Source organism: Ischnura elegans, chromosome 11 (genome assembly GCF_921293095.1).
Source record: "Ischnura elegans chromosome 11, ioIscEleg1.1, whole genome shotgun sequence".
NCBI lineage: Eukaryota > Metazoa > Arthropoda > Insecta > Odonata > Coenagrionidae > Ischnura > Ischnura elegans.
Genome location: NC_060256.1, coordinates 88,643,146 through 88,657,950, shown reverse-complemented (window position 1 = coordinate 88,657,950; position 14,805 = coordinate 88,643,146). Strand labels below are relative to the sequence as shown.

Below are 14,805 nucleotides of genomic sequence, written 5' to 3'. Positions count from 1 at the left end.
TTCACCAATCTCCATGATACATTGTAAATGTTGCTATGGTTGCAATGTTTATTGATAGGGCATTTTTATAAGTGCCGCTGTTTATGATGATGCTTCTTGGCGTGTACAGGCGTGCATGTATTAGTGTGACTATTCGTCAAAATGTGGAGTTCCAATACGTTTACATTCATTGAAAAAACTGATTTAATCTACGGTCCCTGAGGTGCATGGAACATATCTGTGGTACATCTCCCCCTAAGGTATGTGCTCTTCAAAGGTAATGGGTAAACCGGAGTTTAAGCCCCTTGTCGCATTGGTGGCGGTTTCTGGAACTATTTTTCCCGCGAGCTATGGTTACGAAATATTATCAACAAATCTTACGTTAAATAATAATAATAATAATCTTACGTTAAATCTTACGTTTTATCCTCAGAGTAAGGATGGGGTTTTATCAATTTTACCATTTCAAAACACATTCTAACATGACTCAATTCGAAGTCGATTTTAAAAAGAATTTGGACGAATGTTTGGCGAAAGAAGTCAAATACTCTCCGGTTCACCCGCGAAATATCCGCAAGAGTATTTGAATTCTTTCGCCAAACATTCGTCCAAATTCTTTTTAAAATCGACTTCGAATTGAGTCATGTTAGAATGTGTTTTGAAATGGTAAAATTGATAAAACCTCAGATTTGTTGATAATATTTCTTAACCATAGCTCGCGGGAAAAATAGTTCCAGAAACCGCCACCAATGCGACAAGGGGCTTAAACTCCGGTTTACCCCAATTATGTTACGTGTTCCTGTGAAATTAAATTTTTATCTGTTTGTGATGAATATTTCATAAAATTGTTAGCCTTTTGAGAATTTATATCGTTTACCTGAAATTACAGATTTTCTGTTAACTTTACCCACGGAACTAGACCGTTAAACAATAGCCGCGTTTAAAACTATGCAGTGCATCTAATTTGATACCAATTTTCAATATGCAAATTGAAGTGTCTTCCCTAATACAAATACACCTTTGTACGTACTGCTTCAATAGGACAGAAATCAATTTAGCCATGTAATTATTGTGTAATAATATGAAAATATTGCATTTTCAGATGAAAAATCCACAAAAAAGATGTTGAATAGCTTATGGCTGCTTATGGGCTTTTTTACGTAAAAATAAATAGGAGTAGTATAAATTTGTGGTGGTTCGTGTTTTTGAGGGTTGCTCCCACATAGCACAAAATATCTACTAGATGTCTACAAAATATCTAGAACGTCTGCAGCTAATATCTAGAAAATATCTGGTAATATCTTTTAGACATTTTGCAGATAATTGAATGTACGCTTTTCGGACATCTACAAGATACGTTGAGAAGATATTTTCTAGAAATTCATGTTCAAATTGGACCCACTGCAAAAATTCAGGAAAAATGACTCGAATATAACATGCTTCGGTATAAAAAGAGTTAATTTTCCAATTGACAGCCTGCTGGTGTTCTGAGGATTCTTCCTCAATATTGGAACCTCTCTGGCATTCACTTCTTTCTAATGGGGGCTTCCTCCTCCAATTCCAAATTTGAAGTTACCAAAGCAGCTCACAATTCCCTTTTAGATTTTTCAAAGGAGTCTGCAAGATTATCAATGAATGTTGATTCAGTGTCTTGCAGTATTGGTCTTGAGGAATATTTAATGCAAGTTTTTGTTTTGATTGATTAGGAAATTTCACACTGAACCGATACGACCATTTACCGAGGACAACAATACGGCTCAGGTGTCGTCCGATTGGCTGTGTCTTTTGGAATTCTTCATGTTCTTCCCTTATGTCTATTATGCAGCTGATTACAGGTCTGGTAAGATGAAAGCCGGTGTCTCGATTGAATTGTTGAGATACTGATTGCCGTATGGATTAGACATAAACAGTTAGTGTTGGGACTCACCCTTCTTGGTCTTCCTCCTCGTGCCGTCTGTGGGTCTCGGCTGCGTCCTGGCGGCCCACTGCGGTCCCGAGGCCTTGCTCATCTCGTGTTCGTCGGCCACTCTGGCGGCGAGGTGTGGGGCCATCTCGGGGAAGAAGAGGGCCATGGAGGAGGGGGGCGGGGGGTCCTGGACGAGGGCCTTCCCTCCCAGCTGAACTTTGGGCGTCCACAGGAATAGGTAGTACAGCGAGAGCATGAAGGCGGTGCCCGAGACGGTCGACAGGTACGCCATCACGGTGAGCAGCCGAAGCAGCTTCTTGTGCTTCCCTGCTCCCCCCTCCTCCTTCTTGTCCCCCCCGCCCCCTCCCTTGTTGTCCCCGGACGAGCTCCCCTCGCCACCGCCATCTGCCTGATCCGGCATCACTCAGATGTCACACCCTCGTCCTGCAATGATGAGGAACACCTTTCAAATGAAAACCACCATTGGAACAGTCCTGAGCAGTGGCGTATCCAGGCGCCACCTGGGGCAGGGGCGCAGCTAGGAACTAAGGCATGGGGGGTAAGGTGCAACTAATACCGAGGTGTGTTGGGGTATGGAATATCCACCAGGATACGCGGTAGGTGCGAGATTAGTAAATTGCGGAATTTTAAGATAAATGGTTCAAAAGGTGAATTTTACGGCTTTCTGAGGGATATTTTATCAATCCTTACACTATTCTGTTAGTAATATCAATCCAATTAAGTAAAATGGATTAAACTTAAAAATTTCTATGAGCTCTCGGGGAGGGGGGTTTATCCCTCAAAACCCCCCTCGCTGCGCCACTGACCGGGGGTACGTTCCCTGCAAAAACCATTTAATTTTAGCAGAAAAGTATTAACCGATAAAACAAATTATTCTACTCCACCAATATGTTTTAACAAAATAGCTTCCCGATGATCCATCAATTGTGTAATTTTAAGTGCCAAAGCAGCATAAAATGTGATTTCTAGATATGAAAATGTTCTCAATTTGCTGGCTAGGGGTTACACCCCTCTATTCCCACGGGTCGTGCCCCCCTCCCCCCCCCCCCAACAATCGTCCTAGCTGCGCCCCTGCTCCTGGAGTGCGAGAACCAAATTGGAGACTTTTACGCCCGCACACCTCTGCAGGGGTGTGGATAGGAAGGCAAAAGGAAGGGAAGGACCGGCCGCCACGATAGGAGCCCTTCGACGCCTCCAGGGATATGCAAGGAAAGGTTTCGGATGGAAAAATACCAAAGCCGTCATTTAGCCGACTTGGGCCAACATTAAGGAAACCAAGCTTTGCTGTTCCTTCAGCAATGGAACAGCATTCTATAATTAAGAATATTCCACTCATTTTTCCTTAGATGTGAAAACCAGGAGCGGGTGAGGACTTAGGGCGGATCCTTAGAAGGGATCAACACACGAGGGCCGGGAACCAAGTGTCTTTAACTTATTCGCCCAGTGATCCTCAGGACGGGGGTGGAGAGGAAGGATAAAGGGAAAGAAATCGCCGAAGAAAAAAAGGTAAAGAAGTACTGACCTAATTTTTTAGGTAATAATTATACAAATAAAAAACAATGCATTTGACGAAAAATATGAAGAGTAGAAGAAAATAATATTATTGGCATGTATTGAAATGTATTTTAATATATATAACTACGCACATACACACACAATAAACAAGACAACGAAACATTGACACATGTAATAAATTGAAATTGAGGAACAAGGACATTACAATGTTCACATTAAAATAATGCTCATTTGAACTACACCTTACTTGAAGTAACTTTTACCGTCGAAAAAGAAGGCTACCACCTGTGACCTGTCCGTGCGGCAAAGTATCCATCGTTTTTTATCTCGGATGTGGAAATATAGCTCGGTAGTAATATGATGTTCTATGTGTTGATATGAAGGATATCCTTTCTGAATTGCTCATGCAATCTATAGCCCCATTCATTACAACTTAACTTGGCTTACCTAAACGTAATATCCCATTGACCGACGAATGAAATATTATGCCAATCAGAGCTCAGACCGTGTTTCAATCGTGGAATAGAGTTTAGAAAACTTTCCAAAGTTCATTTGAATACAAACTGGCTTTATTACCTTCCTTAATATTATCAATATGTAAGAGATGTATGGGGTGGACAAAAATTATATAACACGGAACTTTAACCCTGGAGAGCTGATGCCAGTATAAACCAAAATCACTTGTGATGTTTAGGTCGAAAACGCACCATTTTTAAACTACAGAAACTTTGAGCTAAGCGCTCCGATTGGCCACCAGTTTGCCCTGCTTCCGGATGCTCTGGACAACTCGTGACCTCAAATCATTTTGTCGCATTTGCCTTTGTCTTTTTCAAAGAGAAAACTCGCTGCCAATTGGAGAGCTTTGCTCAAAGTTTCGGTAGTTTAAAAATGGTGCGTTTTTGATAAAAACATCATTACTAATTTTATTTCCTTCTGGCATCAGCTATCCATGGTAAAATTCTGTGACACAATTTTTCTCCACCTTGTATGTAATTTTATGAACTAATGGCTATTCCCAATCGAGTTACGCCGCATTGAATTGTTTTCAACCAGTAGATGGTCTTCTCAAGTTTTCAACTCCTTAATTACGCAAAGTTAAATCAAGTTAAGTTGCTGTCAACGTGGCCTAAACTTAGCACATAGTTACATAGCCTCTAGCAGCTCCCACCCAAATCCGTGGAGAGGCTGCGTATCGCTCACCGTTCTCTCTTACCACTTTTTAACGAATCGCGCAGACATACTATTTATTTTGTTTACGGATTATAATGAACAGGCATTTTGTTCGCGGATGAAGTTTTTCTGTGACTTATCTCTCCCTCAGTAATTCAACCAGAAGGTTGGATCGGATATGTTAGGGCAGAGGTCACCCCGAACTAATCCACAGGTATTTGAATCTCACGCATTCAGGGTATGGGGTTGAATTCTTTCCCTGGGCTACCTTCGGCACTTCGATGATTTTTCTTTGGGCGTGTTCGAAGGCTTCACGTTGATTTGAACGGGGGGCCATCGAACAGCATCCAAGGGTACTACCCACTTGGCTACTGTGCTCCCCGTCATATCTCCAGTAATGAAAAAAAAAACCTTTTTACCGCAGACGTTTTGAAGATGTCAAATGAAAACCTTTTTATATGTACAACGTTTTTTACTCACATTATTTCCTTTCTTATAATAAATGTTTACCTGGAAAGGAATGTCGTAGGTGCATTTATTTTATTTTATACCACGGAAATTTAGGCTGATATATTATCTTTCCCAAGTGTTATTTCGTACACGGAAATATTTAAGTTTAAAATGTCACATTATAACGAAAACTCAATGTGTAAAATAGAAGAAATTCATTGATATGAATAGATTAGCGGATAGGAGAGAGGAATGGAGAGCTGAGTCAAACCAATCTTAGGATTGTTGACTAGTTATAATGATTTTTAATGAGATACGTATATGGCGTCTGCAAAATCACATGCCAACACTCATTGTCAGTGGACTCGAACACGTATGTCTTGGAGGATTCGTAATTAAGAAACTGAATGAAGGAGCTTATTACACATGAAAGATGTTAGAAATATGATATTAAGAATCAGGGTACTAAATTAATACGATATGCAATGAAAAGCGCCGTATATCAAAAAAAGTTATCGAAAAAAAAAAACTTTCTTCACATTCTTTTCGAGTCAGATGAAAAAAATAAAAATGAGCGAAATAGAATCTCAAAGGCAGCTAAAGCATTATTATTTGGAAAAGAGCAGGAATTGTTATCATCCGAAAGTATTTTTTATATAGCTTAACCGCATCAACGATGTGTAAAGCCGTTCGCGTTGAATCTCACCGTTCACTGACACTGGAAGAAGCCAACTCATAACTATCTGAGGAAGAAGTTTACTAATGTTTTGTGCTGTAAATTTACCCGCAATGTAAGACATAAGAAGGTAGGAATTGATTGCCGCAGCTGCAAGAAGTTGTATCATCTTAACTGTGTCCCAAACGCACCCAATGTATATTCCAGATGCCTCCGGCGCTGATCTATTTTTTTGTCATCAATGCTGCGAGTTTCCATATGACAGTACTTCTGAGAGTGATAAATTTTTAATTTGAAGAGATGATTAAGACAAATATAAACCTAATTAATTCTTGAGGGTGTAAAGTTTAACTGTTGACAGTCAAAACTAATTTTGTTTCGAGCGCAAAAAATGAAGTACCTAAAACTTTAAAGCTACCCCATCAGTTATTTCATCACTTCTCATTGCATTAAAATAATGAAAGGGAAAAATAATGATCAATGCATTAAATCTAAAAAAGGTTTTTTTCTATAATGCATAATTAATTAATTAATGTATGAAGAACCTGTCAAGTGGTGCATGAAAATCTGATGTATCGATAACTGGAAAAATAGTGTGCCAAAAAAAAGAGAATGGATGCCCATAACAGGGATATTACACTTAAAAAATACCTTATTTGTTAATAACTGCATTTAAAACATAATTCGCTAACATGAGGAAACTAAAGCAATCTGTTTTACGGCAAGTTATTAAAAAACTGAAATGGTGATAAAAGGGTCGTAATAGTAAAATTTCTCCATCGATCTCGTTAAAGTGCCAATAACTGGGCGGTTTAGCTTATTAAACTTAAAATTTTTTTCGAGGTGGGCGTCTCTGCTTACACGGTGTATGTAAGTGTGGGGATGACTAACCTTAAAAATCGATGGAGACTTCCGAATAGTTGTCCCGCTCACATTCGCGTAGTCTTCTCCTCAGCGTCCGATCGCCAATTGAAGAACAGCCCCCTCTACGGCGGCGCGGACGACCAACCGCCAACAATCCATAGACCTCCCCCAATTCCAAGATGGACGGGCCGCGCACAACACCACGTGTCGCCATAATCCACTTCTGCACCCATTGGCTTCCTCCTCCTCCCTCTTACGAAACCACCCATCCACCCACGCCGACCCCCAACGGGTGGATTATACACACTCACACCCCTCCGCCTTGTTCGCCAATTTTCTTTCAGTGTCGATTGTAAGAATGCTTGAAAAATAACGACAACCGCAACCAAAGGGTCCGGTGTTGAATGGCATTCATACATGTATTGAAATCAGTAGCAAAGTTTTCATTCGAGCTCTTGTACAGCAATAATTAGTTATAATATCATCATGATACCCTCCAACATACTGGAGCATCGCCTGAAACAATCCTAAGAATGTACCTCGTTGAATGCTGGTAGAACACCTACAGAACATCCTAGTTCCAGGGATGTTTCCGCGGAATATTATTCAGTCCCAGGGAGATCCATCTACATCTACGAGGTACCGTACAAGCCACCACCAGGGTGTGTAGCATGGGGTGATTCCACACCAGGCATGAAGCGCTCATCCTATCATTAGGTAATCATAAACGTGCTCGTTCACTGAGCACAGCCCAAGCGCTAAGGATAATGACACGCGGTCAGACCAGAAACTAGGATAGTGCTAAGAGCACTGACATCCAACATGCAAATAAAATTACTCTTTAGCAATAGAGTAACGAAAAGTTAATGTAGTAAGTGATTCATGCATGAGTTATAATATTGCTAGTATTTACAAATACAATAAGCTGTTAACTACACAAGCAGAGCCTATTTTATCCAGTCCTAGACAAGCTATCATAGAGATAAACTATTCCAGAATCCAGACAAGTGCGTCGCCAGCTATTCTTTCGGAAGTAGAGTTCAGAGGATAGTCAGCAATTATCATCGGCATTGTTGGGTATTTTCTGATTGATCTTGTTATTTTGTGCATTTAAGCTATCATAATGTCGTAAGAAATATATTTTATGCATTCATATTTAAATATAATGTCTTTTATTTCCCATTTATTGCCACAATTCATCATAAACTGTGATCAGTGGCGCCGATTCCATCGGGCCTGAGGGGGCCCAAGCCCCCTTAAAAATTCGTTATGGGTGTGAGGAAAAAATGTGTCAGGCTTGCCGATTTTCCCCGGAACGTCCAGATATCGACATTCGAGTTATCAGGGTTCTAATGTTGATCATATGACTCTTCTAAATTCTTAAAAAACTTAAAACTCACTACTTATAAAATTTCCCGGGGCAAGATCCCCGGTTTGGGCCCCCCCAATATTTTTTGTAAGTCAGTATCCCTGACTGTGATGGTGGTTTGTAGGTTTTAGGCGTTTAGGGTAACCAATGTATTACACTTTATTTTCTACTTTGCTAACAGTTTTTTATAAGCATTTGTGGCTCTTAGGAACCTTTTTGATAATCGCCATGAGCTAGTAATTTCAGTTATGATTTATTACTTTCTGAATCTTTATTGCTAATTTTCATTGCCCCAAGGTATAGAAATATCTCCTCAAAACCAAGAAGAATCTTCCTTGACATTTTCTACTTTATTTTTTGCATTGACTTAACGATTCCTCTTATTACACCCTGATCGGTTCATTCTCGATTGTTTGTTCGCATATAGTGATTGATTATGAGAGTCCACGTAATCAATCATTACATTATATTATCTTAATCAATCACTATATACAAAAACAATAATCGAGAAATAACCAATCAGGGCGCTCAAGGCTATATATAAATAACATACCGACGAGGATTTGGGTCCACATTCTGCCCCTGAAGACGATGGTAGACTCAGTCTTCGAAACGTTAGGATCAATTACCCAAAAACACACCCGGTGGGAAATCCGAAAATTTTTGTGTGGGACATCTCACTACGTCCTTGGCTAGTACCATTCAAATCCGTGTAAAGTCCTAGGGAAGCCACGGGTATTTCCTTGAAACTTACCAAGTGGCTTGCTCCTATTATGCTAGCATTTTTTACTCTAGATAAATTCCAACAATTAATTTTATGCTGATTGGAAAAAATCGCTTTCAACCATAGTAATATTAGGAGTGGGAACGATCGAGAAGCGAATTGTCAATCATCGACGTTTATGCATCCATGTTGTATCCACCGAACATCGATATGTTTTTTGACCGAAGAATGCAACCATTCAACTTTTACGCACTTATTTACTCGAACTCATCAAAAATTTTCTCCTTGGCCGATGGATTTCGCAAGTTGATGCCTGAATTTTCATCGGTAAATGAGAGTTACCTATTAGGAATTCACTTTCAAACGTCTTGCCATAAGGTTCCAGTCATACCCTGAGGGGACTGCATTCCGCGAAATCTTCGCGTAGACGGGTACAGTATAAGGAGCAGGAGAGTACTATGGAGCTCATTTCTATCCGCTAACAATAATTAATATAAAGCAACTTCATTCAAAATAAAAATGAACCAGCTCCTGATTTCCCACGATGGTCTGATATGGGAATTTTGTAAAAATCAATAAAGCCGAGGGATTACAATTTAAAATCGAAATATTTTTTTTATTCGCAAGATTAATTATTATTTACAGCCATATCTCCTTTCATATTTTATTAATCTTATGACTGTCCAAAGATCTTAATGACGCCGGAGTCAACCATCGATTTCCAGTACCCTTCCTTCGTCACCATGGATGAGATGTTGAAGGCTCTGGCGCTGAGCAACAATGGGACTTCCATGGAGACCACTACGTGGGTCCTCATTTGGCATTAGTGGCTGCTTAGTCGTGGACTTGTTTTCGTTAAGCGATTGCTAAGAGTGAAAAGGGGCTGTGTTCTTTGATGCTACCGACGCCAGGAGGAGGAGACGGCCTAAGAAACGGTGGAACACAGCATTGTTCTACACAAATAAAATTGAAATCAATCTATGTTGATTGATTACTCGAATAAAATGTTTTCACAAAAAAGTGTCATGTTTTCATTAATCCTTCGCCCTTCGATCCCGAAGGAAGTAATTGGGTATCCATATTTGTACTTTGCCCACGATGTAAGTGTTGAGAAAATAAACAAATCCAAGGTACAAGTAAAATCTGAAGACCTTGCATCTGGTAAGAATAATAAAAAATACGAGGAAAGCAATTGAGGGAAATGGAAATTAAGTGATATCATTCGAGTTCCAAAGAGAAGTAATGCGATACTTTTATCATGCTAGAGGGAAGTTTGTTGCTGTTGATAAATGACTGATGATGAAAACTTATGCACTGAACTTATTTAAAATAAAAATTAGAAGGGGACTGATAATAATAATGAATGTGTGGACTAAAACAAAGGAAAAAAATAATAGAGCTGTACAACAGGGACACATTATAAAATTTCATGCAAACATTCGTTTCTGCTCAATCAGTAATAGTAACAAAGGCATAATTTCATTATATTGACTCTCTTAAGCCACAGTCCTCACTCACTAATCCCTTCTTTTGCAATGAATATTTTTCTGCCGGTGGTCGAGATATAAATATTTATTTTTATCCCTATTTATTATATTTTCTTCGCATGGAAGCAAATCCCATAGCAGCTTCGGTATTTCCATTTCGTAATCATCATCACTGGCCAATAATCCAAGATTGGTTTGACGCAGATCTCAATTCTCCTGTCACCTAATATTTTGACACCTAACCCTCTTTTACGGATGTATGACCCTTAAAATGTAGCCATTAAAAAGGAACAAGACGACCGTTGCCCTATACCCAAGTTTAATATGACTCATTACCCTTAAAAAAAAAATAGTATATAAAGTAATTGGGGAAAATTTAAAAATATTTGAAAACTTCGAGAAATATAAAGCGAGTGCATAACTTAAAAAAAGTTATGAACAAAGTTTTCCGCGACGAGGACTCGATTCAACAACCACCACCACTATAGCAGCACGTTTACTCCTCTTGACTATCGCATCCATTTCCGTAAACTGTAAAATACAGACCAACAGTGAAAATCGTGGCGAGTACGCAGTAACTGCACGCGAAATAATCACTATATCCTACATAAATCGAAACAGAATGATACATTAGCATGCAATTTGTCCCTCTGAGTGAATATGACAGTCGTGGGTGCCAGCTTTTTATGCCCTCTGTGATCATGTTGGGTCGGTTCTGATTGGCGCTGATTAAACACAAGACTGGCATCATCGGTCCTGATGATGATGGGAAAGAATTCCATCGAAACGTCGGCAGCGACGGAGATCGAGGAGCTTACCCGGATGAAATCCCGAGAAGAATTTACTTCCACCATTCGCCGGCAAAAAGTGCTGTCCTACAAAAATAAAAACTATTATTTGCATCGATTTCTCGCCAATTTACGGACGATAGATTCGTGAAGAAATTCACCAAAACTTTGTTGACAACAGCGAAAGACGATGAATGACACTGACATAAGAAATACAGATTGGAAAGCAGATAATTGAGTAAATCTTTCGTGTTTGTTCCTCCACAGACGATACTGAAACATTAAATATTAGTTAGACTAACGAAGAAAGACGCACTTGGTGTGAATTTTGGTGCATTTGGGGCGCGAGAGAGGCGTGCGGGGAGGGGACGCGAGCGGTCTTCGCCAAAAATTCATGTAGTCACATCTGTCGGACCATGCCGAAATTGAAGTGCATATCCAAAGTTCGCACACCTTTATAGCCACTCGAGAGGACTTTTCATAGACCGTAGGCTCCTTTCCTACGTTCTCGGATCTAAAAATATTTCATCACTTCTCTAAAAGTTGGTAACATCGATTTGTTTAATGCCGACGAGGCGCCTAATAAGGGACAAGTCGTCTCACTACGCTTCCTTTGTTACCTTCTGCCATCCTCCGATTAACATTATCAAAGATAAACGACCTACTAGCAGCATGCGCGGGATGAATTTTGCTGTATTGGAAGCGTGGGCGGGGGAGAAGCGAGCGTGGAGGGGAAGGGATCTGCCTGCGGCTCTTACATCCGCGACGCTGCGTGGGCGTTGGAATATTTTCTTCGCGGACGCGGACTCAAATTAGGAATTTTGTGGATAAACGGTGGCAGATACGTCAAAATGCACGAAAATTTTGCTCTTAAGGGCAGTAACTCGGTAAAATCTGTAGAGAATGACCATAAAATATTACATTTTTCGAATTTCGACCCTCCCCCCTAAATTGCATTTGAGCGAGGGTCAGGGGTTCACCTAGAGGTCTCAAAATTTTCAGGCCTTATTTTTGATCGGTCCCACAACTTTTTTTCATTGGGCCAGAGGGATTTGAAAAAAAATCGATTTTTCCGATCCGCCCTACCGTTCGCATAACTTGATTATTCTTATTAATTAGTTCATAGTGTAAAGGTCGGCTGCCAGGCTATGTTGCAAGCAAACAATACTCTTCCAATGTACGATTTTTATTATGTACAAAAATCGGTTTACACTTGAGGTGGCACAGTTCTCTCTAGCACAGCGTTCTGCTAGCACCTTCTCTTATATTTCTGCCTCTCGCAGTGGCTTCTCCGCTGGTCTTATATACGCTGGATATACTGCTTTTGGTTTGATGCGGCAGCCTCGCCGCGTTGACCGGGCTCGCCTGGTTGCCCGCGCTGATCAGCGTCGGTGCGTTGTACTTCCTGTTTGACTCGCCACAATAGGAAGTTCATACGAAATAAAACTTTTGGAACGGAAGATTGTATCATAAGCGTACGCAGTGCATAGGGCTGCGTAACTGGACGAGAAGGTAGGTACTCTCCCTACCCCTTCTTCGTGGCAACAATCTGCTGACTTGAACGTCCATATCTAAGAACCTGACTCGACCTGGAGTCTTCACTCTACCTCGGCGGTTGAGATCTTAGACTCGAGGTGAGTTTGAGTTAAGATATTCTAGAAAGTAACTTCGACTTATATTACTTGAGCTAGATCAGTTGTGGTAACGTTCAGCCTTAAATTTGATAAAATAATATATCTGCCTAAACTTTTTTCACTCATTGTCTCCTGCTCATTAAAAACTAGCATTAATGCATTACAATATCACAGGTGGAAGTATTTTTACGAGGGATATTTCATTTCAAAAACGTTAGACGACGGCGGCGGACATCTTGAAATTTGGCGACTCAATTAGAATTAGGACTTGTAATAACAACGCAGCAACCGAGTCGAGATAGTCTCTATCCATACTTGATTGATCTTCTGGAATACGACTTATAGGCGCGCCTGACACATTCGGCAGACGTCACTCCCCATTAGTTTGTCCTTTGTTGCTTTAGTGCGCATATCATTTAATTTTTTTCGTAGTTCAGATTAAGCGGATGTTCGGATTAAATCTAGCGGGCAAGGGGACTGCATAGAGGAGGTCCAATTCCATTCCATAGAAGTCTGCTGTCTGTTGCCGCTTCGGTCGTATTTTAATCGATTTTCAAAAATGTCCGGGCGCAATGATGAGTGCAATACGATCCGCTTTTTTCCATTTTTTTTGCATTATTATGTTTGTAATGGCAATGAATGTCATTGAAAGTTATGAATCCAATAGATCGCATCAACAGTTCGGTTAACACCCCTAATTATATGTTATTTCCCCGTGAAACTCGGATCAATTTGTCCGTCAGCGACGCGAGTGGCGGCTTGATTTTGTAAACCCATTTAAATGCGCGGTCGGTGACAACACTTGAGGCGGACTTGAGGATCCTCTTTTTTAATGTTCGTGGTAGCGGGACTTACGAATTCCACCGTCTCTATAGCGCCAGGTTCGACATTTATCACAATACCTTTATCGCTAGTATGGGATTCACCTTAGACAGTGACTTCTTTTAAGGACATGTTCCCTAGCCTTGCCATCCGTACCGCAAGGGGTTACACCAATCTTCATGAACGTCGGTAAATTGCTATGGGAATGAAGGACCCTGGATCGCGATGCAGACTGCACAGTGGTCCGGATGGCCAAAGGTTCGCGGTTTGATTCCCGGTTCAGGGGAATTTTTCGCAATTATTATGGGTTGAGATGATGGAACGACAATGGGTTGGGGAGGGAAAAAGCATTGTAAAATTTGGTAGGATGATTTTAATCAAGGACACTGTGATATTTTAATACTGAAAATATACGGATGATAATAATATATGTTACGGAATAACACCGCATTCCGCGGCCATGCCCTCCCGCATGATTCATCGTACTTTTTTCTTTATTACCCTCATTGTATGGGGGTTGTACTACGACTCATGGACCCCTTGACCCTCCCCCAATGCATGCCTCTGCGCAATATGATTTTTAAACAGCGTCATCCCGAGTAAATTTAGCTTAGTTAAACTCCAACCACGCTTTCACCACAAAATTTGCATCGTCATCAATGTATAAATTGTACCCGCGAGCCACAGGAGTGATCTTACTATAATGATCCTTTGCACATGTGTCAAGTTTAAAAAATTCTCTTCCAGATGACGTAGTCCTATGCTCCGAGGCGTATGCTGGCGAGTTCACAGCCAGCAAGAATTCGTAGGAGTCACAGGAACTCTGCTCACTCGATAAAAAAACGCAGTTTTGTTCATGCATACCCCACTATAGCTGAGTTTTATGCATCATACAGCTTACCCATACATAATTTTCTCGCGGACACAATTTGTTAATTTTTGACACTGGGTGACAGAACTCGTTACTCTTGACTTTTCGTAACTCACAAACAATTTTTTTCTGCTGCTACTTACTTGTTCCTCTAATCAGTTTGGTCTTTTGGCGAAAGCTTCATTAGACGAAATCAAGTTGGTCAGAAAATTTAACAAGAAAGACGTGCATGATTGGATTTGTGGATGAGAAATTAGGAAGGCCTTATGTTGTTTTCCGTGTTTTTTCTATGGCAATATAATGACTACATATCCACTGGTCTTATTTTTTAATTTTTTATTTCTCTTATGTTCCGTTATGTCAATAGTTTTAAACTTATTCTTATGCTCTTAGAGTTATGAGGCAACGTATAATAACTCGAAATGTCATACTTCGAAAATTTTATTGAAAGTCTGATAATTATCTAAATCAATCCAAATGCATTCATTTGTGATTTAATATTAAGGTTTTATGCGATTTTTGGTACACT

At 40.2% G+C, this 14,805-nt stretch overlaps 1 protein-coding gene across 1 annotated transcript in view; it reads right to left on the bottom strand.

Moving 5' to 3' along the window:
- LOC124168037 overlaps positions 1-6,715 on the bottom strand; it is a 64,908-nt gene extending 58,193 nt beyond the window's left edge. The window contains exons 1-2 of the mRNA XM_046546136.1: positions 6,609-6,715; positions 1,907-2,329 (exon numbers count right to left, since the gene is read on the bottom strand). Of these exons, the coding sequence (XP_046402092.1) occupies positions 1,907-2,306 (400 nt within the window). The 5' untranslated portion in view covers positions 2,307-2,329; positions 6,609-6,715. The remainder of the gene's footprint in view (positions 1-1,906; positions 2,330-6,608) is intronic.
- Between the last annotated feature and the right edge of the window lie 8,090 nt (positions 6,716-14,805).